Source organism: Siphateles boraxobius, unplaced genomic scaffold, assembly GCF_051911475.1.
Source record: "Siphateles boraxobius isolate OS27281-9 unplaced genomic scaffold, OSU_SipBor_1 12, whole genome shotgun sequence".
In the NCBI taxonomy this organism is placed as follows: domain Eukaryota; kingdom Metazoa; phylum Chordata; class Actinopteri; order Cypriniformes; family Leuciscidae; genus Siphateles; species Siphateles boraxobius.
Genome location: NW_027508722.1, coordinates 12,720,050 through 12,745,523, shown reverse-complemented (window position 1 = coordinate 12,745,523; position 25,474 = coordinate 12,720,050). Strand labels below are relative to the sequence as shown.

At 38.1% G+C, this 25,474-nt stretch overlaps 2 protein-coding genes across 2 annotated transcripts; one reads left to right on the top strand and one right to left on the bottom strand.

The window, feature by feature from the left end:
* The first annotated feature begins 2,514 nt into the window (after positions 1-2,514).
* Positions 2,515-4,403, top strand: LOC143716062 (zymogen granule membrane protein 16-like). The gene is made up of 4 exons (XM_077208199.1): positions 2,515-2,569; positions 2,784-2,870; positions 3,131-3,275; positions 3,505-4,403. Exons 2-4 carry the CDS (start codon positions 2,816-2,818, stop codon positions 3,821-3,823), a joined length of 519 nt encoding a protein of 172 aa, XP_077064314.1. The 5' UTR covers positions 2,515-2,569; positions 2,784-2,815; the 3' UTR covers positions 3,824-4,403.
* An 8,745-nt stretch (positions 4,404-13,148) lies between these two features.
* Positions 13,149-25,018, bottom strand: cmtm8b (CKLF-like MARVEL transmembrane domain containing 8b). The gene is made up of 4 exons (XM_077208184.1): positions 24,808-25,018; positions 22,891-23,064; positions 22,684-22,803; positions 13,149-15,533 (listed from the first exon to the last, which is right to left on the bottom strand). The coding sequence occupies exons 1-4, from the start codon at positions 24,961-24,963 to the stop codon at positions 15,447-15,449; spliced, it is 537 nt and encodes a 178-aa protein (XP_077064299.1). The 5' UTR covers positions 24,964-25,018; the 3' UTR covers positions 13,149-15,446.
* Between the last annotated feature and the right edge of the window lie 456 nt (positions 25,019-25,474).

Here is a 25,474-nt window from a genome sequence, read left to right as displayed (position 1 = left end):
GGTTCTTCCTGATTTACCATGTTCCGGTAAGATTTACCATGAAACTAGCATGATTTACCATGGTTTACCAGATATACCACGATTGAACACGTTCTAGTATGATTTAGTATGAATCTAGCATGATTTACCGTAGTGTACCTTGATTTACCATGTTATAGGATGATTTACCATGATAAACCACATTCTAGAATGATTTACCAGGATTGTAGCATGGTTTACCATGATTTATCACGTTGCTAACATGATTTACCATGATACACCATGCAATAGTATTATTTACTATGATTTATGCAAAAACCTGGGATTAGTTCACAAGTAGGTTATTAACATATGCTCCAGCACTTACGGTTTGGTCTGCACGATGCGTTTTACGGTAGAAAAATAGTGATAATAATAGAGGTGTGCGACCTCTGACATATATAGCAATTGTAAGTCGCTTTGGATAAAAGCGTCAGCTAAATGAATAAATGTGAAATATGTGAAATGTGAAAAAAAAATTCTCTTCTGGGTTATAATCTGATTTGTGATTAGGTTAATGACGGTAACGGTTGGTAGAATAAAACAGTAATAAAATAAATGCAAATTTTAAACTGATGTGCATGTTTTCTAATGGTGGTACAACCCATCCCGCTCACTGCGAGTTTATTTGGTTTTTACAAAATAATCTTTGTACTTTAATAATTTACACAGATTAAGAATTATCCCCTAATAAAAGGATATTTGCAGGAATATTTCCCTTAGTTGTTTTACTAAAGGGCCCATAGGTGATAAGTTCTTTCAATTACTCTCCAGTTCAAAGGTTACCCATATACTGTAATGGTTCACACCAGATGTCATGGGTTCTCTTACGAGAGTATCTCTCGTACTGCGTAATATCTTACGCTATGGGGAAATCTCTTTTCCACAAGATATTGAAGCCAAAAATTATCCTTAATTTTGAATTATTGTAAAACGCTGTGCGGCAGCAGGCAGACATAGGCAAGACGGCTCTCGCGCCTATTGGCTGACCTGCGGCAACAGCAGCAGCCTATCGAGAGAGGCCCTCCGTGACGTGATACCCAATGGGGGCGTGGCGTGGCCTTGGCCTATAAATACGCTCGACAGGCTGATCTAAACTGATTTTCATCTCTTCAGCGATGCACTACTGCATCGCTGGATCTGGAGTGAGAAGCCGCGCCGTTGACAGAAAGCCTTCTGCGGGACGAGCCTTCGAGCCTGAAGCCGCTGGCCTTCAACTCGCCGCTTTCAGCCGCCGTACCTGCTACGCTTTCTGACGTTAATATCCTTTTTCACTGCTAGAGTGTGTGTTCGCCATCGCGACTCACACACTCTCTCTCTCTCTCTTTATCTAAAAGAGCAGCGTCTTTTTAAAGACGCTTCGAACTATTGCCATGGTGACTCTGAGGACTTGCCTGGCATTTTTTGAAACACTGTTAACATAACTAGCTCCTGTGGGATGCTATTTCATCGGGAATGATGCTTGTAGCCTCTCTTCTCCGACTCTCTGTGAGTCTACGGTGATTGTGCACTTTATGAGCCCCGGGCTACTGCCCTTGGGACTTTGGTGTCGGATCCCAGTACGCACGGCGTGTTGTATTGTGTTCCCCATAGGGTAAGATATTGTGCAGTACGAGAGATACTCTCGTAAGAGAACGTACTCGGTTACTAACGTAACCTCGGTTCTCTCTAGAGAGGGAACGAGTACTGCGTATCTTGCCGTGCATACAACAGCGCTGGTTAGCTTCAGTGATGAAAACAAGTTTGGATCAGCCTGTCGAGCATATTTATAGGCCAAGGCCACGGCTATTCTGGCGGGACGTGACGAAATGGGCGCGAAGCGCCCCCATTGGGCCTCTCTCGATAGGCTGCTGCTGTTGCGGCAGGGCAGCCAATAGGCGCGCGAGCCGTATTGCCTATGTCTGCATGCTGTCGCAACGCGTTTTACATTAATTCAGAATTAAGGATAATTTTTGGCTTCAATATCTCGTGGAAAAGAGGTTTTCCCCATAGCGTAAGATATTACGCAGTAGGAACGAGTACTCTCTAGAGAGAACCGAGGTTACGTTAGTAACCGAGTATGTTTTTTACTCTTTCAGTAGTAAATAAATTACCTCAAGGTTCTGACAGTGTTTTACATCCTGTACCTGTATATATATATATATATATATATATATATATATAATATATAATTTCTTCTTTTCTGAGTTTTCAATGGCCTGCAAAGGTTTGTAATGATCAGATGTTCAAACATTTTTAAGAAAACTAAAAAATATTTTTACTGGAAAAGGTTTACTGACATTACTTAAGTTTAAAGTTTTTACATTACTTAAAACTTGTTCTGATAATTATCTGACATCATATAAAATATGAAATATGTGTTCCAGAAATGTATCAGGTGACTATTGATCAACAAGGAAATTCTGTTTTTGAATATTTTCCTTCCAGAAACAAGCATGAAAGAATCTAAAGAAAAAAAAAATAGAAAAAGAGGCTGGACCAGCAAGAGCATATAAAGGATGGTTTGGTTAGCTGTCTTCATCAAGAAACATCCACTCAGGCTTAACTACAGGTAACAACATCAATTAATAATACATCATAAATAAATACTCTTAAATATTTTCATTTATCTATTTGTCTATTCTTTTTTTTTGGATACGGTAAAAATTCTGTTGCTTGTTTTTATAATTTATCATGTCTTAAACTATTGTCATCTGCATATTGCAAAAACATTCTTAAAGAATTCACAGCCTAATAACTCAACACTTGTGTTTGGTTTGATCTAGATTCTCAGAGAGAAGTGAAAAACTTAGCAAAAATGCTGCATTATTTTGTGGTACTCTCTTGCCTTTATGCCATGAGCATGACCATGCGTGAGTATCACTAACTCAACTCAAGTTTTTTTAAAGTGAAAATTTCAATAAATAAATAAGTGTTGACTAACTGAATATGCATCAAGTGTTAGGCATTAGAGGACATTTTAAAAGTAGAATAGCAATAAATTGCCAGGTTTTGATCTGTGTATAACTAAAAAAGCCAAAATAAAGGTCCAATAAAAAAAGGGTTTTAGTCATAAATGAAAAAAAAACACATTTTTATTTTAGAGACCAATATCTGTTAATTACCTTTCCAGCTTTACCTGATTATTACTCGTACTCCCCTGCTGTCGGGGACGGCTCTGGAACTGAATTTTCCACTGCACAAGAGGGTCGTATCACTGGAGTCAGAGTTTATGAATATCCCTACTATGGATACTACTACAACAACTACATAAATGGGTAAGTTTCCCCAAGCACTGCTAGATATTTACTCATTTAGGCAACACTTTATCAATTCCAAAATTTTTGGACGTGTTACCTGCACGCAAATCTATTTTGCAACAAATTATACACTTCATATACAATCTGTTTTCTGTTAATTGTTTACTCTGTATTGTTTTTATGTTAGTTATATGGTATTTTGCTGTGAATTATTTTAACAATAATGGCACATTCCCTATCTGTTTAGGCTCCAGTTGCAATATGACGGTAACTGGACGGCACTGGTTGGCACGGACGTTTATGGGAATGAAAGGAAGATGACACTCTTCGACAACGAATATTTCGTTCAGGTCTCTGGAAAGTATTACTCTGGTTACATCTCTGAGCTTATGTTTGTCACTAATGAGGGGCGCTCTTTCAAAGTGGGGCAGCCTAATGGACTTTCATTTAACTTCTACCCGACCCGTGATGGAAGTGAACTACGCTTCCTCAGCGGTCGACAGAATGGATTTGCCCTTACCTCCATTGGGGCTCACTGGGCTGTGTACAATTCCACTACACCATAAAGTCTTAAAGAAATATCTCACTGGCTAAGAATTATGTGTTTATGTGAGGAAAATACCAGTCAAAATGTATGTACTAATTACTTAATTCAACACTATGGAGACTGGTGTAAACTTATTTTATTCTTAATCATGCTTTAAGTGCTTATTTACACAACAATTTCTAAAGGCTCTCAATTATTCTAGTACAAATTTGATGTGTTTTATTTAACATTAATGAGATGTTAAATATTAACCAATATTAACCTAGTTTTTTATTTTTTATTAATGGCATCACTATGAAAGTTAAAGTAGTAATAAAAAGAAGAGCATTCTAAAATGCTGGGTGTCACCCTAAAAACTAATGTGACCCAAAACTGCAGTGTGAAAGATTTTCAAAGCTGGACAAACTCAAAATCAGATTCAGAATCAATTCTGGATATGGGTGTTTAATAAACTTGATTTTACTAACTATTAAAGTTGATTTTTTTAAACTTATTAAAGCACATGATATATATATATATATATATATATATATATATATATATATATATATATATTCCATTATATGAAGATCACAATAAAATGTACTTATTAAAATGTTTACCATGCCTTTATCATTTATTTTTCTACTTTCATATGCCTTTTGTGTATAGACTTTGTTGTTTACCTATCAGTGATGCGCGGTGCCTGCGGTCACCCGCGGTTACCCGCGGTTACGAGTCATCCAAAAATCGTTTTAATGATATTCGGGTCGCGGTCGGTCGGGTCGTTTGAAATAAAGATTCCAATTAAACCTTTGCAATTTATATAGCCTAGTACTAGACACAATTTTCTATGAAATACATAGGCCTACACTTTATTGGCTGAATAACTGGCACGAAGATGACGCACGAGCTCAGTATGCCTGTTCGTGGTCAGTCAATAACCGCATGTGGTGCCCAAGGGCAGCGTCTGATATATTTGTATAGCGATTTATTCAGGAGTGCCGTGAGGCATGATTTCGGCCTCTGTGCTCGCGCTGGCCAGTGGAAAAGCGGCTAATGGGTGAAGATGGCATGAAGACGACTGTACATTCGCGAGATGGACGTATGCGTATTAGGCTACTCTATTTGTTCTGTGTTTTCTTTCTAAACAGTTAGGCTATGTTTAGGTGGTATTTTTCATGTTTTCATCACGCAATCATGTTTTTGATGCGGTGGTGACTCGTTCACGTAATATGATGTAAGGGTGGCGGTGGCGCTGCCAATAAAAGCTGTCACAAAGAACCGGCAAAAGCAATGAATGATTATGAATATGTCAAATATAGCAAGGAGACATTTTAATTGTTTATTAATAAAGATTAAGTTGACGTTGCTGCCTCGCGATCTTCGCATTATTGAATGAGAGAAATGCACATTTCATACAGATATAGGCTAAGCAGAGAGCAGTCCGTTTTCCTTTGTTTTGAATTGTTCTGTTTACAAGTAGACATTTCAATATAGATTGAAATATATTTTTCAGGTCAGGGAAGTACCTTATACGCTGAGTTTATACGCAGCGTATAAGTACCGAAGGACGCAGGCACCGTGTCTATTGTCTGCTATATTTAATTATTATTATTATTATTAACACCAAACAGAGGTAATTGCTACCTGAGATTGGTCGCATTCACAGTTACACAATCAAAAATACTTTGGTATTGCCCCCGTGGTTACATACACTTGAAATTAAAGTAACGTTTACATCAGTAGAGGTATGGCCACTATTACAGATTATAAAATGACTAACATTACTTCTCTTATAATAGCTCTGGTTTGGCCAGGCCGTGGTTTTCCAAGTACACTTATCTAAAGTAACATTTAATTAAATCAGAGTTAAGACACACCCAAATTTAGATAATTCTAAACGGAATAGATAATTCTTAGATAATAATCTTAGATAATTCTTGTCTTTGGAAATCACGTACACTTGAATTAGAGCCAAATATTAGCAGTCACTCATCTGACGTAAATCTTGTGGTAACATATGAATCCGTTTAATCTACTTGGGAAAATAATTTCAGAGTCAGTCGGAATAAAATTAAATGTAACTATTTATTATGTCAGGTAAATGTATCATGCCAATTTCATAATCAGTTCAAATATAATCAATACAATAACATCAAATGCTCAGAGATAAAGATATAGGTTAAACCCGACATTTTGAAAAATACATAATGCTGAAGTCTTTGAGGTCTGCAACATTATGAACTGATCGGAGTTACAAAATCACCCTGAGCCTCTTGTTGCATTTCTTTATATAGACAAACTTATTTCACATAGAAACATTTTGTTATCCTCATAGCATAATTGCCTAAGTCATATTTCAATGTTTTCATGCTAGGCAATTATGCTATCAGGCTAACAATTTGCTAACTGAATTTGGATTCAGAGTTTACACCTTTTAGGAGCAGAATGTCATTTAACTGGAAGACACAACCTCCTCTGTGTGCAAGTTATTTCTAAACTCTGAAGAACAATTACCGTACCTTTTGATTTACTTCTTTGGGGATTTTGTACCAGACTTTGAGACATTTGTACCAGTCGCACTGAGACATTTCAAATGATACCAAACATGTATGATACTGTATGATAATTCACATTAAACAATATAGATTGTTGGGTGAATTTTAGTGATCTCAGCATGAGAGAGAAAGGAGTGGGGGAAGAGGCAAAAAGATGAGGTGAGACACAAGAGTGTTCAAATGCTGATTTCTTTTGTTTTCTCAGAGAGTTGCTCTATCTTCCAGTTTTTCAGTCTTACACTCTTATTCATGCAAATGCTTTTAAACTATTCAAACATGACAAGGCACAAAAGAAAACAGTTCAGTATTGGCACGTGTCTGTGAATCTCCATTCTGTGTGACACACACATGACTTGTGCACAGAAAGCCACTTCAGACAGTGCCGGTGTTCAACCATTGAAGTGTTTCTTTCACACTTCAATGGACAAAAACACAAATTTTGCCAAAATGCCCCTTTTGTCGAGTATTTCCGCAAGCACATTATCAAAAGGGTTTGTGATGGCCGATGACGTGGCCACACAAAAGGACGGTAACTGAGAACACACATGCATACATGTGTCCTTCTTTCTGGGTTATTCAGACATTATTTTGGGTTGTTGTTTGTAGTATTTCATGATTAAACATTTGTTGCAGATACCTTAGTTACAGATCACGCTATATATGCATTACATAATAATGACAGACACAGATTTGGTTCATTTTCACTTTTTTGTTTTCTGCCATAAAGCAGCTCTCTTGTGGAACTGTCGAGACAGTTCCCCCGTCATTAAGCGAGTCAGGCTTCTAGAGCCGTTACTTCCTCATCCCGAAAAAGGATGGCGGCCTCAGGCCCATTGTAGATCTCAGACACCTGAACAAGGCCCTCATGAAACGGTTTGCTAGCTGCTTCGTTGGGCTCTTACACACCCCTCAGAACGTTTCAAAGTGCACTGGGCCTCATGGCTTCAGCATCGTCAATACTCCAGCTAGGCCTAATGCATATGCACCCCCTTCAGTCTGATCAGGCCACCTGTTTCAGGGTTCTGTCCCTTCTGTCTGGATTATATTTCTGTTGGTGACAGAACTCTGACATTCCCGGTTTGTGTTTATGTCTGGTTTATTGTGAGCACATGGCTTCTTGTATTCCTGTGCCATGTGCTCTCTTGTCAATTGTCAGCCCCACCCATCTCGTTACCTGATAATTGACGAATCCTCTCCACCTGTTGTTCGTTACCTTCCTTGTTTGTTCCCTGTTTAGTCTCCCTGCGTTTGCAGTCCTGTGCTGGTTCGTTATCTATGTTTCCCTTGCGTTTTCAGTGCATACCCGAGTTCTCTCTTGTTTTCCCCTACGGGGAAGTTTTGGTTTTGTTTCTTTAATAAATATCCTTCCTGCACTTGCTTTCTGTTTTACCCTTCCCGTGACAACCTGCTCATCAAGGTGGACCACGGCTAGGGATGGGAATTGATAAGATTTTATCAATATCAATGCCACTAACGATTCTGCTTATCGATCCGATTCTTTAACGATTCTCTTATCGATTCCTGATAGCACTGTGTGGGAAAAAGTAGTCTTTTTCGGGGGGGGAAACAAGTCGTTTTAATGCTTACACTTGACTAAGCAAACTGTACTTTTTATGTAATTTCTGTAATAAATGGAACCTTATTGTAAAGTGTTACCGATTAGTTATACACCGATTAAACGTCCCGTGCGAGTTCAGTGTTGGAAAGATCAGTTGTTTTAACCATTCATTAAAACGAATCGGTTCAAATGAGTCATTAGTTCGCGAATTGGACGTGTCATTATCGGACGTGTGCGCGTTGTGTGATTATCCCGCCAGTTGGGACATCCCACAAGATGTGTGTCATCACAGAAAACATTTCATCACTGGATCGTTTTTTTTCGTTTATTTGAAGTGTGATTATGTCAGCTGAATGTGCGGAAGACTTTTCAGAGAAGATAAGGCAACGTATTTTAGCACAATTCACACCCAGCGGCAATTCAGGAAAAACAAATCTCCGAATGCTCCACATAAAACTTTAGTCTCCCTACCTTACCATCGTGTCGTTTATTTTGATTAATATGTGCGAGGGAGAGAGGAAGACAGCGCTTAGTTTTGAGACGGTGAAGCCTACTTTCGCCTTGCTCCGAAGAGAGAGAGTGCGTGCGCGCGACCGGGGCTCTCTCTCTCTCTCTCTCTCTCTCTCTGCTCGATCAGTTTAACATGCGCCCTGTCACAAGCGCAGCGGTTCATCTACATTACCAGAGAGAGACAATTTTACTCACTGATCAAATAAGACTTTGCAGGACAAAGATTATCTTTGGACGCGGTGCTATGGTGCTTGATAAAGGACAAAAGGGACAGTTGTGAGTTCACGGTCTGTACATACTATGGCTGACTCAGAGCAGGAGCATCGATAAGAGGACTCGTTAACGTCGAGGGCATACAATATCGATGGATCGTAAAATTTAGAACCGGTTCTCGAGTGGAACCGGTTTTCGATTCCCATCCCTAACCACGGCTGTATCAAAGCCCTGGCCCCTTGGAAAGACACCAGCTGGTACCAGTCCAGTCCGGTCGATTTTTTGCCATGTTCATTTCATGTCCAATTAGTAATAATCGTTTTATAACTGCAGATGCACCTGCACGCAATGACGGTATTGTGCGAGTTCATGAGCGACTGAAATTATAGTGTCTGTCAGTTATTATAACATATGACAAAAACAATTGTCTAAATTTCGGAAATTATTTTTGGAAATCATAGGCTATATTGCGCAGGTGCACGTGATGAAATGCTGTCAGAGCCGACAAAGTGTCTCATTTCAGTGCCAAATAATTAGGTCAAAAACGACTTAATATACTGCAAATAGCCTACTAGTTTTTATGTTTATAATTAATTTAGGCGGACAAGGCTACCAAGTACTGCGCAGCTAATAAATCTTACATTTTTAAACCCCCACCCCACCCGAGTCGATTTTTTGTCGAAATTTCAGGACTTCAGACGCTACGTAATGCGTCCTCACTGAAGATGGGAGAGGGGGAAAGCTAAAGCGAGGGAAAGCCAACATGTCAGCTGCAAGAGAACGCGACCGATTTCGCAAGAACGAATTTAGGGGTCGAAAACCTTGCATTTCAAGTTCTCACAGGGCCTCGCACCCCACCTGCGACGGCACTTAGTGTAAGCATGGGTCTACTCTAGAGGAGGTAGGTCATTTTAATAGATCTCTCCAACCTAGGTTGGGGGGGCTCTGTATAAGGGCAGGCCAACCTCCGACCTCTGTTCGAGCTCGGAGAAGGACCTACATATCAGCTGCCTTAAAATGAGAGCAGTCTTTCTAGCCATGAAAACCTTCCTCCTGCACCTGGCGGGACACCACGTCTTGGTCAGGGTCGACAACTTGACAGTGGTTTCATATATAAATAGTCAGGGCGGCCTCAGGTCGTACAAACAAACGGCCAATGGCCAATGGCCAACGGCTCCTTTTATGGGCACAGGCCAACCTGTGCTCGCTAAGGGCAGCGCATATACCGGCATTCTGAACTAGGGTGCAGACATGCTATCTCAAGACAATGTCCCCCCCGGGGAATTGTCTCTCCACCCTCAGAAAGCTCATCTAATCTGGGATGTCTTCACCATATGATGGCTTCACCAAAGGTTCATGCAGTTCCCACAGCCCAGGCAATCAGTGAGCTAGAAAGCTCAGCATTGTGCTGGCTGTGCAGCTGCACTGCGTTTTAAAATAAAGGCTTCAGTATTCTCGAGAAAAGGAGTTTTCACATTGTGTATAGCTACGCAATACTCGTTCCCTTACTCTCAGGGCACCGAGGTTATGTTAGTAACCGAGTACGTTTAGTCTAATGTAGTATATGTGATTGTTTATTTATTTATTTATTTTTAAATAGATATAGAGTAGAAGAGAAGAGAAAATAAAGTGTTAGTATTAATCGATCAAGTGTTGCCCAAAAAGATGTGTCTTCAGCCGTTTCTTGAAAATGGCTACGGACTCAGCAGCTCGGGTTGAGTTAGTCAAGGTAAAGGTTCGTGAAAGTGATTTTGTGCCTCTTTGAGATTGCACCACATGGCGACTTTCACTTGCAGAACAGGCATCAGTGCCTTGAATTTGATGCGAGCGGCAATTGGCAACCAGTGCAATTTTGTGAGGAAAGGAGTGATGTGTGCTCTCTTACACTAGCTGCAGCATTCTAGATCAGTTGCAAAGGTTTGACAGTGCTTGCTGGAAAACCTGCCAAGAGAGCATTAGAATAGTCCAGTCTGGATAGAACAAGCACTTATATTTTTTTGTGAACTAATGATCAGCTTTTATTTTTAATAGTCAACTAATTTTCAGCAGTCATCAAGCTTGTACACACTGGTCACAGACACAGAAATGAAGATATACAGTACCTTTAATTTCTCCAAGCTAAAAATACCCACAATCAACATGTTTTCAGGCCATTTCAAGTTTGATTTTGACTTGACATAAAGCATGATATCTTAAAGGCTTTTTTTACTTACTTTTAATTTGTCTTCCCATCAAGTCAAGTCAAGTCATCCTCATTTATATAGCGCTTTTAACAATGTAGATTGTTTCAAAGCAGCTTTACAGAGATCAACATATAATTTAAGGTAACAGAGATTGGTTTAGTTTTATAGGGGTTCTTGAAAATTTTTCTTTCCAGCTAAAGTTAGTTTTGATTGATTCACTTCCGTCTAAATGATCATTTGTTATTAAATTAGGGGCCACTAAGACGAAACCGTTCTCTTTAAACCGACTTTAAAAGTGAACCTGTGATAGACGCTGATGGCGTTCACATGCGCATTAAGAATTGATTCTATAGTTATGTGCGTTTGATTATATGTGCGCAGGTTTGTAATTCTTACAAACCATGCCTAAACAAACTACTTGTCTTGTCTATAAATTTTGAAGCAGAATTCTATTTTATCTTATCACTTCGGGTAGGTACGGGAACCAAAAAATTCCACAAACGCTTTATCTGTAGAGTGGTATAGGGATCCTCCATAGGGAGAGGCTAGTTGGCACTTCAGCACTGCATTGTCATCGGGTCCAGGCGAAAGTCCTTCGTCAGATCTGGAAACGGCCTGGATCCGGCAGGCTGCGGGAAAACCTCGGGATAAACAAAGACACTAAAATTAGCGTAGATGCCATTTTTCTTATGATGTAACGAGTACATCAGGATTTAAGGGAAGTGTTCCCAGTTCCGGCTGACCTAATCTAAGCAGTCTAATATTGAATTATAGAAGTCTATAGAGTGTTATGTGAATGCTAGGTCAAAGAGATGTGTTTTTAGTCTAGCTTTGAACTGACAGACTGTGTCTGCTTTCCGGACAATGTTAGGAAGATTGTTCCAAAGTTTTGGTGCTAAATAGGAAAAGGATCTACCGCCAGCAGTCGAACTGGCCAGAACTTTGAGATCGCAATAGACGTGAAGGACTATATAATGCGTTAAGAGCTCGCTCAAGTACTGGGGAGCTAAACCATTTAGTGCTTTGTAGGTAATCAGCAATATTTTAAAATTTATACGATGTTTAATAGGGAGCCAATGCAGTGTTGACAGAACCAGGCTAATATGGTCGTACTTCCTGGTTCTGGTAAGAACTCTAGCGGCTGCGTTTTGAACTAGCTGTAGTTTGTTTATTAAGCGTGCAGGGCAACCACCCAGTAGAGCATTACAATAATCTAGCCTTGATGTCATGAACGCATGAACTAGTTGTGCCGCATTTGTCAATGAGAGCATATGACGTAATTTAGATATATTTTTAAGATGGAAAAATGCGGTTTTACAGACACTAGACACGTGACTTTCAAATGAAAGATTGGTATCAAAGAGCACACCCAGGTTCCTAACTGACGACGAAGACTTAACAGAGCAGCCATCAAGTGTTAGACGGTATTCTAGGTTATTACGTGTGGAAGTTTTTTGTCTAGAGTGCTGGAAAGGAGAGAGTTAAAAGTTTCTGTTGCAATATCAAGTTCTTCTAAGCTATCTGGGATCCTGAGATGATGAAACTGATTAGGAAGATTATTGATAAAGCAATCTTTAGTGGCAGAAGTGATAGGTCTAAAATACTTGAGTATAGTTGGCTTTGCAGCCTTGGCTAAATGTAATTTACATGAGACTAGATAATGATCTGAGATCATCAACGCCATCATTTTCTTCATTCGGGTCGACGCGAGAACACAAACGAGAACAAGAGGTGGGATTTTTCACACGAACCAATCATATCCAATCATAACCGATCATATCCAATCATAGTGTGATGGGGGCACTGCCTCCTCGCATGTGACTTTCCCCCATTCATTCTCAATTACCCCCCACTAAACCCACCACACGCATTAGATTAGGGTGTCTGTTTTAAGTACATAGGGAAAAAATAGGCACGCCTCCCACTGTAACTTTATATGCAGGTGCCGCTGTTGGGCAGTTACTTTATAAAAACAAGTGATTTATACATGTTTTAATGTCACATTTTGTAATATTTGCATTGTTTTTTATTTTGTAATATGGACTATTTCTCATCTATTTTTTTTGAGGAGACACTGCCTTCCTTGCCTCCTCGGAGGAAACGCCCCTGGCCTGTACATGCGGAAACGTTCCCATAGCGTCAACGCCATAACCCAGTTCCTCTCTCAGGGAACCCACCTGAGGTGTTTCTTCAAATTAGGCTTAAAAAAAACAAACAACAAGAAATATTTAAACTTAAGAACAAATTTAAAGTCATTTTAACTAAATGATTAATTGCAACTAAACTGTTTTAAAGGCTGTTTGAAATCCTTAGATTAAGAAATAACTGACAAAAGTGTGCTTAAATCAAAATAATTTATGTCATACTCTGCATTGATTCGATGCCACATTTCAATAAATAGATACAATATACAATGTACAGAATATACTTTAGGTGTGTAATAGGCAGTATGAGGAAACCCCACATACTGTACTTTAAAGAACCTAAATCATGTGGACTTTGTTAAGAAGGAAAATAATTGTAAAAGCAATTCATTTATGAAATCAAACATATTTAATACAGAAAAGCTATTTAGATATATACACAATAATAATTAAATGACAATGCATAAATGTACTCTACAGAATTTTAGGTTAAGCATGAAATTTGGTTGGGTTGAAAAAATGAAATTAACATTAGGCTACTTGAAGAAGAATATTAAATAATGTTTTTAAAGCGTCTGTGTTTACAGACTTTAGTGACATCAGTCTTTTAGAGGCAACATAAAGGCTATCCAATATTAAACAACAATGCTTAAAAAAAGCACACAAAAAAGCAACAACAAAAAAAAAAGAAAAAAAAAAGATGTGCATCTTTAACTACACATTTTTATATGAACAACCAGTCAGTAACTACACTGTAAGCACCGTAAGCCTAAATTAATTGTAGAACAATTGCCACCAATGGTGTATCAACTTACGATGCTTTTGGGAAATGCAGCCCTGATTATTTAGTTGTGATTGATTCACTAAAATGAACCGACTCATTAGAATCATTCATAGTGTCATAAAAGCTGGACCTCATTTTCTTTGTTTAATGCAAGCAACGAAGGATAAATAACAAACCCTAAAACTTCTCATCAAATTGTATCTGACAGCTCTGAATATCGGTAATTACTGTGAGCTTGCCTTGGTGACTCATGGTAACAAAACGTTTTACACATAATTTTTTTGGATCCACAATAATTAATTTCGAAAGAAAAACAAAAAAGAGTTAAAGTAGGTTAAAAGTTTACTTGATATGCTATGTATAAGCATTTTGCTTCAACCACAGCAATATTGGGTAACATTTTAGAATACGGTTCCTTCGTTAATGAATAACTACACAGGAACAAATGAGTAACACAATATTAACAATCTAGTAACTACTATTAACTAACAAGAAATTCTAATTAACAAATTAGTAAGTAATAGCGAACAGATGAAAGTAGTAGTTCACTATTAACTAATCAATAACTACTATTTTTTAATGCTTCCTAGAGAACTACTGAAAAAGTTTCATAATTCATGCAAAACTAATCAATAACTAATGCAGGACAAATGACTAGCACTACATTAACATTTTAACTGTGACTGTAAACGAATACACAAGGTTTATCAATATGTAATAGCATAGCAGACTTGATGATTTGGGAAATAATTAGCCTATGCTCTCTCCTAGAGAACTATTTATCAACTGAATAATTTTAAAGAAATGGATTTTTAAATGCAGTTGTCGGGACCTTACTTGTCCTGTGGCCAATTTTCCGGGATTCCTCTGGACTGGCATTGAATCACTAGAGTCATGGTGATGACTGGAACATATTGAGTCATCAGCCATCCAAATACCATATACAGTGATTTTATTATTTAACCTAGCTTACAAAAATTATGTTTTTATGTATGTCTCCTAGCTCATATATGTGTGTGCAACTATCTTGTGAAGGATTAGAAGATTCTACACTTTAGGATTGGCTTTTCATTAGTAACTACTTTAAGAATCATGGTAACTAACTAGTAATGACTCAAGTGTTACTACATACTTCTAAAGGAATTACTAATTATTTGGATCCGTATTCTAAAGTGAAGATCATGGTAACGAACTAGCAATGACTAAAGTGTTACTACATATTTCTATGGGAATTACTATTTAAAACTTCACCAAAAACCTCAAAAGCTTAAAATAATTAGTAATTCCTTTAGAAGTATGTATTAACACTTGGGTCATTACCAGTTAGTTACCATGTTCTTCACTTTAGAATACGGATCCAAATAATTAGTAACTCCTTTAGAAGTATTTAGTAACACTTGAGTCATTACTAGTTAGTTACCATAATTCTTACAGTAGTTCTTTGGGAAGCATTAAAACAATATTAGTTATTGATTAGTTAATAGTGAACTACCACTTTCATCTGTGTGCTATTACTTACTTATTTGTTAATCAGAATTTCTTGTTAGTTAATAATAGTTACTAGATTGTTAATATTGTGTTACTCATTTGTCCCTGTGTAGTTATTCATTAACGAAGGAACCGTATTCTAAAGTGTTACCCAAAAATGTCTTATGTGGTTCTTTAAATTTGCATAAATTGTACCTAAGGGATAGTTTTTAAAAAATCTGCTCATGTATCTTCACATTTTGATCTCCAAGATTTGTAATTCACAACTGTATTTCCTGCATGACACACCATAGCTAGTGAGGCAAATATCTGAAAAGGAAAAAGAACACAAGAATTTGTAATTCAAATGAATTCAAATAATTCATGTAATTATGACACACACATACAAACCTCTGTACAGTAATGTTTGTTTAGTTAATGTCAACAAATTATTTCAGTCCAAGAAAATAATCAGTTGTGGATGGAAAGATATTGCTGCACAGGTGCTACAGTATGTTTGTTGCTCATAAGGAAACAAGAGTATAACTAATCAGGGGTGTGTTTCCCATACAACGACGTAACTCGCTGCTTCACTACCATAGTACAATGCATCGTTGAAGAAATCAACTCGCTAGTCACGACTGTTTACCAAAACCATGTTGTCGCATAGTGGTCGTTCAACCACGTTGGTTTATTACGTCACACATGTGGTGGAGAAATAACTTCTTTTAATGAAACTGTTTGAGATCGAATTAACGATAGATGTTTTGATATAAATTACAGACATGGCATTTGAGGACCATTTCTCATTTTATTTCCAGATTCAATCATAGGCTCGTTCTTACACAGTCGAGCACGTTCACACATGCACAGTCTTCAAAAACGGTAGGGCCTACTTTAAATCTCTTGACAAACTAAAAGACGTAAATGACATTTTCATGTATTCTAAATTAAAGACACAGGTTGTACTGAATGTCAGCTTGCTTATTTTGCTCAAGATAAGGATTTATTAAGTCCACATGTCATGCAAACTAGAAACTATGCTTTTTACCACAGGTCGAGAGCTGTCGTTTCAACCACACAACTTTGCGGTGCTGTTTGCGAATGTTTCGTGGGAACGATGGTTTCGGAAAACACTGACTCGTTGAACTATGCTGATAATGACAGAACTTGCAAACATAGTTGGCAAACGATTATGAAGGTAAAATGATGACATAAAGAATCGCATGCGCAGGGTAAGATTTGTGAAATAGTACATAAGATTGCAAGCGTAAAATAAATTTGCATGCGCAAGAGAAGCTTTGTAAAGGTGTAAATTGCCCTTCAAGTGTAAGAAAAAAATATTTGCAGCATTTAAAGGGTCACTCCACCCATTTGCATTAACATTTCCATTGTTAGAAATCCAGTCATATTATTAAATGGTCGTGCAACACTCGTTCATTTTCCCCTGAGACGAGAGAAATCCTCTATTTACCCTTTTCACTTCCTCCTACAATGACGCAAAAATCGTCATTTTACGTCATTGTAGGAAGAAGTTTAAAAGGGGGGGATTTCTGTAAAGACTACAAGCACTAGTTCCCACCCTTTCAAACCCCGCCCATAGGGGGTTGGACCTAATGCGCTAACAGACCTATCAGATCAGTGCCAGTGCATTTGATTTCACCGGCAGAAACTTTTTGAAAATATGGACGAAGGTACTGAATACGCAGACGGATGCATTATGGAGGATCTGGATTTTTACGAAGTTATGGTAGAAATGGATGTTCGTGGCTACCTTTATGAGCCACAGTATAGCGACGAGCAGCTGTGGGCTATGGAGGAACAGGAGGCGGCTGAAGCTGCTGTCACCACAGTCGATGCAGACGATCTGCCTGCCGCGGACGAGGAGCCCGCAATGGCTCGAGCTGGGGCAGATTGGTGGTGCCTGTGCTCTCACTGTGCGCCAATGGACACAGAACAAGAGTCTGTCTGCTGCCGAGAATTCCAGCGGTGCCAATTTCTAATTGACGAAATTACGGAATCGGAGGATGATACGGACGTGTGTGTTGTTGCTCACCCGAGTTTTGCACCCCACATGGATAGCGGCGTCCTGGAGACCTACTTTAGAATACCTAAGATCAACTGGCAACGTCAGCCAAAGCCTACAGGGTCAAATGTAGGGCCCTATGATTTCCGTGATGCGGAAAACGCGGATGGAATCACGGAATATACACGTGAAAACGGAATTCTCTTATACACGCGGAATTTGCATATATTTTGTTGACATATTAAATAAACATTTTTTTTTTACTTCCTTCTCATTTTTCAGTTTAAAACAACAAACGTAGAAAGGTCTCTACCTAAACCGTAGCCAAATGGCATTGTTAAACATGTTGCCTAGTAACCATACGACCTCACGTTCACGCGTAGGGAAAAAAATGTCGAAGCGAGTGGCTTCTGATGAGCTAACGGGGGCTGCGTTTGTGGTAGATGCGTACATTTGTATACTGTAACGTGCTGATCTAACCAGCGGTCTCATAAAATGTTAAAAAAAAGTAAACGTCTGGGAGAATGAGTGGAGCAGGCGATCTGAATAAGAGTGATGATGCAAAAAAGAGCTCTATTCGGTACGGTTTTCTGTGCGCATACACCCGACCCGAAGCGTGCAGCCATACAGTGCGCGAGTACTGAATTGAGCTCTCTTTCGTGTCTAAATAGACAAATACACACAACATTATGTCTAAATGTCCGTTTTGGAGAGTATTCACGTAAACTATGTCGGCTATGTCTTAAACAGTTGTGAGTGTATCGGATGTGCATCAGTGGATCCGCATGTCATTGGACATGATCCGACGTCTTAAAGTGACAGTGGGTAATAAACCTAAAGCCCCGTTCACACCGCCAGCGACACGCAGCGACAAAGCGACATGATCCCATTCATTTCAATGGATCGCTGGCGACATCCGGCGACACGAGCGACATTGACCGTTGGCGACAGAATGTGGGCGTGTCAAGCGACAAGAGACAAGCGACAAAAGTTGAGAAATTTCAACTTTATGCAAATGAGAAGCGATTTTCGCGAGCTACAACCAATAGGAAAGAAGCCTTTTCAGTGGAGCTCACGTCACCGTCTCGAGTGCAGGCAAGACAGAAGAGTTCGAGGATGATTACACTGTTTAATATGATTTAACTGTAACCACATATATGGATATAATAAAATGATGCATGGAAAAGAAACTGTCGACAGTCTCAGTGAGTTTAATTCATACATTTATAGTTCGAGTTGTCTAATTTTATGATGCAAGTTTAGTACTGCTGCAGTTCATTTTACAGTTTCCCCTGCATTGTTTTGACTATTCGGGACAAGAAAATTGATTATTTGTCAAATACGAATGACGTTTTAGTAATTTATGACAGTATGAGTGAGTTTAATTTGTTGATTGATCGATCGTTAATCTAGTAAATTATTTAATCCACTGAACACTGCTATGGTAATATAAAAACACTCTCCCAACAGCATATACTGTTTCTTTTTAGCCTAACTGTACGTTCACACCACCGCCGGCGAGAGCGGCAAAATACGCTCTCGCCGCCTTGCTAACGACGCCGTGCAAGATTCGTGGACGCTCTGACGTAGATCGAATGCTTGATCTTTTTTTTAAACTTCATTTAAAGCGGCCGCAAGCAAATAAGCATATTGATCAGTATTTGTGCAGACTGGCCACACGTAGGGTATAAGTTAACCTAATAATATATTTTAAATGTGAAAGTTAGCATGTAATTCCCGCTATTTTTCAGAAAATATATAATGTTAATGCACATCATCAACTCACCAGAAACACCAACAATTTCAGAAACCTTGGTCCACGCATCGTTTTTTTATTTATGTCCCTGTACGTAAACAGGGACAAGTCATATAACAATGGTAAACCCGCAACAGAATTGATTAACTTCTCCTCCATTTTGCTTGGGAACTAATGTGGTCGGAATCAATGTTACCCGGCCTGCGTTCTCTGGAATCCTCTCAAACGGAGCACTTCTATATTCCAATTGGTTGCCGCCGGTTGCCGCCGAACCGCGTCATAGCGCATTACCATAAAATTGACCTGATTTCAACTATCCTCGCCGCTTTCACCGTCCAAGACGCGCCGCGCCGCCCTCGCCGGAGCTCGCCGCCGGCTCTCATTGAAAATGAATGACTTCCGGCCACTTTGACGCTCTCGCCGGCGGCGGTGTGAACGCACAGTAATTCCTAGTCAAATTAAAATTGTATAGTTGTATATATCACTTGTGATGGTATTTTGTATAGATATGGCCAGACGTGCAGTCTACCAATAACATTAGAGCGACAGCACTACGAACGCCCACAAGCGACATCACAGTACAGAGCCTAGCGACATACAGCGACAAAGTCGCTGGCGGTGTGAACGGGGCTTAATGCGGTCCGTGTCAAGCAACAAAAGAAAAAGAGAAAAGCATTCACTGTTTGTTAATAACTTTAATATGTTTGTTAATATGTCTGCTTGAAAGAATAAATGATGTATGCAAGTAGTTATAAAGAATTTTTTACTTTAGGAAAAGTGGTTTTAATGTCATTTTGTTGGCTTTCTGTCAGGCACATATCGTTGTTTCAATGTTTCTGTCTCCCTGCACCATGTCTGCATTTAATCTTTGATTTAATATTCATCAATCCTACCTTGTAACTGTTACCTTCATGTTACTGTTATTTTTGGCCAGAGATTTGTTGAAGGTTTGGCTTAATTTTGGAGAATTTTGAATTTACTTTGCTGAATATATTAAGAGTTTAAATAAAAAAGCTGAATTGTGAGTTTGTGTAACTGAATTTAACGGTCAATACTGCTTAGAAGTGAAAAGAAAACAAGCAAATCCAAAAAATCCGAAAGGGCTAAAAATAAATCCAAAAAAAATGGAATTTGAAAAAAAATAAAACGGAATTTGAGAAAAAATAAAACGGATTTCATAGGGCCCTACAAATGGTCGTCTTTCTGTAAAGTAAGTTTATTTTCATTTTGTTAACACGCTAACGTGGCAGGTTCATCGCACAAATATCTTGCAGTTATGCTAGCTACTGCGGCACGGAGTAGTGGGAGTGGCCTGCGGAGCTGAGCATTGCAATGCACTATGGGGATTGTTGTCTACAATCCACAAGCACTAAAAAGTAATTTTCTGCCTTTTATCGGCCAAGAAGGTCCCAAATTAGAAATTTATGATACTATTCTACTACATATATCACCCACTTTCAATACATATTCATGTCTCCACCGGTGGAATGACCCTTTAACTGTTATTCGTAAGTGTAATTCATGTATTTTGAAGCTGCAGCTTCATGCCAACGCAAAATAAAAAAGATCTGTATTCTTCATACTTTCATTTTTCTGCGCTTACACTTTTGGCACGGTTTTTGCGCACAAATGCGGCCAAAAGCACTGCAAGCCTGTGAACAGCAATTTGCAACCGAAAACAACAGAGGCAGGAACTGCAAAACAGATGAATTGCGTAAAATCAAACTTTGTGTAAAAAAATAAACTGTTGCAAATGTCTAAATGATTTGTTGTGTGCATGGGGAAAAAAGTTCCTGAAATAACCCGATTTGTACAGTTGCGTCTTTCTTTTTCCTGCGCTTCCAATTTATGGTACGATTCTCTCACTCACTGAGTTTTGCAAGCGCGGAGAGGAGGGCGGGTCCATCTTCATCATGTAGCCAATCCGATGAGCTTCTCGCTGACTCTCGTTTTACTCTGATCTGATTGGTTCAATAAACACGCCAGTCACCAGAACACATCTTTATCTTTATTTGGCTCAGAAATGTTCTCATTGCCGAAACGGTACTTTTAATGCACACATACATAATAAATAAATAAATAAATGAATAAATAAATAAATCATGATTGCTAAATAGGCTATGCACCATTAGGCTGACTATATGAGCCAAAACTGAATTTCGAGCTGGTGTGTTAAGAAAGAAAATTTCTGTGTATTCAGTGCATGTATTCTGCTCATCATCATCCTCTTCCTCATAAGGCCATATCAGTTTGTAATCTTGACGATGCTTAATGTAGGCCTAGTATCTGCACTACTGCATGCATGATTTCACTGGTCTACTGATCAGGGGGAATTTCAGAATTATTATTTTACTAAAATGAGTTATAATAATATTTTTTCCCTTTAACATGTATTTTAAGAGCATCTCTAAATTATGCACCATTTAGTACCTGCAATTCCACCGTGTTATCACTAGATGGCTGTATAGCCCTATATATAAACATATCTATGCTGTGTATTCCCTGGTTGCTGGGTTTTTATTCAGACATAATTAGTTAATTTTTGTCAAAGTTGAGTTCATGTTGATTTAGGATCAGTTTTTCATTACAGTCAAATCTGGACAGAGAAAGCATTTTGTTATTCATACTAGCTACATATAATAGCTTGATCAGTCACACGGAAGTAATCAGAATCAATATTGACAGTGCAAGACAATTTTTCAAAATATATAATTGAGTGTTAAATACCATGAGCAGAGACATGATGTGAAAAACACTGCATCAGAATGGTATTATTACATAACGAATGGGTATTAAATGTTTTGATTGTAAAGTTTAACATCAGCTCAGTGGTGTAACAGATTATATATTGTATAAAATTTCGAAATTCAATATGAATGTCAGTCAGCCTGGTGCACAGCTTATTAAGAAATCATGATTTATTTATTAATTTGTTAATTTATTTACTTAGTTAACATGTATGTGTGCATTAAAAGTACAATTTCGGCAATGAGAACATTTCTGAGCCAAATAAAGATGAAGATGTGTTCTGGTGACTGGCGTGTTTATTGAACCAATCAGATCAGAGTAAATCGAGTGTCAGCGAGAAGATTGGCTACATGTTGACGGTGGACCTGCCCTCCTCTTCGCGCTTGCAAAACTCAGTGAGTGAGAGAATCGTGCCAAAACTGTAAGCGCGGGAAAAAGAAAGACGCAACTGTACAAATCGGGTTATTTCGGGAACTTTTTAGACATTTGCAACAGTTTATTTTTTTACACAAAGTTTGATTTTACGCAATTCATCTGTTTTGCAGTTCCTGCCTCTGTTGTTTTCGCTTGTAAATTGCTGTTTACAGGCTTGCAGTGCTTTTGGCCGCATTTGTGCGCAAAAACCGTGCCAAAAGTGTAAGCGCAGAAAAATGAAAGTCTGAAGAATACAGATCTTTTTTATTTTGCGTTGCCATGAAGCTGCAGCTTCAAAATACATGAATTACACTTACGAATAACAGTTGAATGCTGCAAATATTTTTTTTCTTACACTTGAGGGGCGATTTATATCTTTACAAATCTTCTCTTGCGCATGCAAATTTATTTAACGCTTGCAATCTTATGTACTCTTTCACAAATCTTACCCTGCTCATTCGATTTTTTAGGTCATCATTTTACCTTCATAAACGATGCTTTTGGGAAATGCACCCCTGAGAAGTTGCTTGTCATACCGTTGATGCCATCCAGCTGATGAAGTAGTAGCGCCCCCTAATGGCCACATTCGAAGATACAGCACTAATCACAGCTGCTGTCAGGTACAATACAGAGGCGCTGCCATTACAACATATTCCCTGTGAATTAAGAAGCCTTCATTTTAATGAAAGTTTGGGGAAAAAAAACCTTTTTAACATTCATTTGTGTAGTTCTAATTTACTCACCATAATTTTCCATGGGATCTGGGGAATCCTGGTGTGGGCCATGGTCAGGTAAAAGAGGAAGAGAATGACAGTAAGCACCCAACAAAAGACTGACACAAACATTACCCACCCCAGTGCAGGAACATGGAGGTACTCCGTCCCACCAATCAGAGTCCACACCAGAAGCCCAAACACCTGAGATTGAAGATGGAGCACAGACTTATAGGACTGAAACAGCACTGTTCTTTTGATAAAGCGAGACACGTGAAAGTGGTCTAAAACCAATAAGAAAGCAGATAACAGTATCATGGTTTTTGAAGGAATGCATTCATTGATAAAATGTATAACTTTAATGCATGGATAAAAGCTTCTGACAAATGCATACGTTTAAATCATATTCTAGAACCTGAAAAAAAACTTTTGGATTGAGCTGTAAAAAAACATTTTGAGAAACAAATAAAAAACAACAACAATGACAATTATGTTCTCTAAGCAGCAGAACAGGGCCTTTCCACCACCCCTTTTTAACACCATGCTATTCAACAGAGATCTCCCACCCTCCCTTCCTGTTATATACAGCCAAAGAATGTCTCACTGTGCATAATATTACAGGAAAAAATATTTTTGGTTTAGTAGACAGAGCTGGCTGTAGATTACGGCAGGAAAAGGAATGATTGAATATGACTCAGGGCATGTGGTGGAAGGAAGAAGAACAATACAAGCCGAAAGGAAGAGTTTGTTTCCCAACTGTTTTGGTTGGTCCTCTTCCTCTCTTTCCATAGTGAGTAAGCATCTTTAACCAACAAAAAGTCTTAAATTTTGTTGTTCATATTCACTACGGTTTTTCAAGCAATCCCTTGTGACAAATAAGTGTGTTTGTATTGAATGTACACATGTGTTATACTTAAAATCTTTAAAGTATGTTTAAAAACTGTACTTGTGGAAAATATAATTTTAATTCCATAAAAAGCACTGAAGTGTATAAAGAGAGTACACTTTCATCACTATGTTTCTTAACACACTTAAGTATACTTAACAAAGTGCACATTGTAATGTCAAACTAAACATTTGACCTTAAAGTACATTTTAAATCATTATGTTTTAATAAACTTGTGTCATGCTTTAAAGAAGTACACTTATTTTGATGTGTTGACGGACATACAAGCACATGTAAAGTACTTGATTCTAATTTAACTGTAGTGTGATACTCAATATTACATTTAAAGTTATTATATTTTAAATATATTAAATTGCAACTTCATCATTACAAATGAGTAATTACAAATATATTTAAATACATGACATTCAATTTGCAATAGAAATTGCATTAAAGTGCGTAAGGTACATTGGGCAGTACACTTTAACCATATTTCAAAGACAATAGGAATAATTAAGAAATGACATATAAATATATTACATATAAAGTCCTATTTAAGCACTCTTAAGTTCAGCTAATTACATTTGATATAAACTGCAGTCTACACTATACATTTAATAGGCTATTTAGTAGGCCACATTTTCATTTAATTACAGTTTGCACTCAAATATAGGCCTATTATTTTAAAGTAGCCTATATTATTTCTGAAATAAGTGCTCTATTTAAAAGTATTTTAAAGTGTTTCACAATTGATGTATAGTCTATGTTAGAAAAGATTGTAACACAAATAAAAGATTTTAAATCAGGACCAATTTCACTTTTACTATAGGCTATCAAAAGATACAGATCATCCTCTGGGAAATGGAAAGTGGAAACAAAACTTGTGACAAAAGGTATTCTTCTAAATAGTAACCAATCTAGATTTCTTTCATTCTAATTCATATTACTGTAATATGTTTGTTTCATCAAGTGACTTAGACACGTGAATAGGCTATTAGCTACAGATTAGGATAAACCTATCTAAATAACTATTTGAGTTAGCACGTTCACGGCATACTTACGATTTCTCCAGCCATAAACATGCCACAAGCAGAACGAATAAAGTTCCCATCATAAGCCAACTTGGAGTGTGACAAGCCTAAACTCTCTATATTTGAGCTTTTACTTGTTCTGTCAGCACTGCTGCTGTCGATGCCGGACTCGGAGTCGACCTCCATTCTAACGGAATTACAAAACAAATTCCCAGAATGAGCAACAACGAAATGATCTTCCCTACTCAGAGCCGGATTATCCATAAGGGCACTTGGGCCACCAACCATTCACAACCACTAGGGGGGCACCACATGACACAAGCTTTAAACAAATTTTTCGTAAATTGTTGTATTATTAACTTGAAATTCTTGAAAGACCACACATGTCTCGTTCATGAACACTAATTTAACAATAATAATAATAATAATAAATTATAAATAAATAAAGATTACATGACCACTATCACTCCCCCCTCCCCAATCTGTCAGAGTTGAGTTGGTCCACAACAAGTACGCGCAAGTGTCATTTTTTTGACAGCTACAGAAAATGAATCTAAATCCAAAATGGACAGACGTCAATTGAGTGGTTTTGCAAAAAGAAAGCTAAAGAAAGACAAGGATGCAAGACGTTTAGTTACAATTCAAAATGTTCCAGGGATCGAAAGTTTTGTTTGTGAAAACATCACTATTTTTTGTG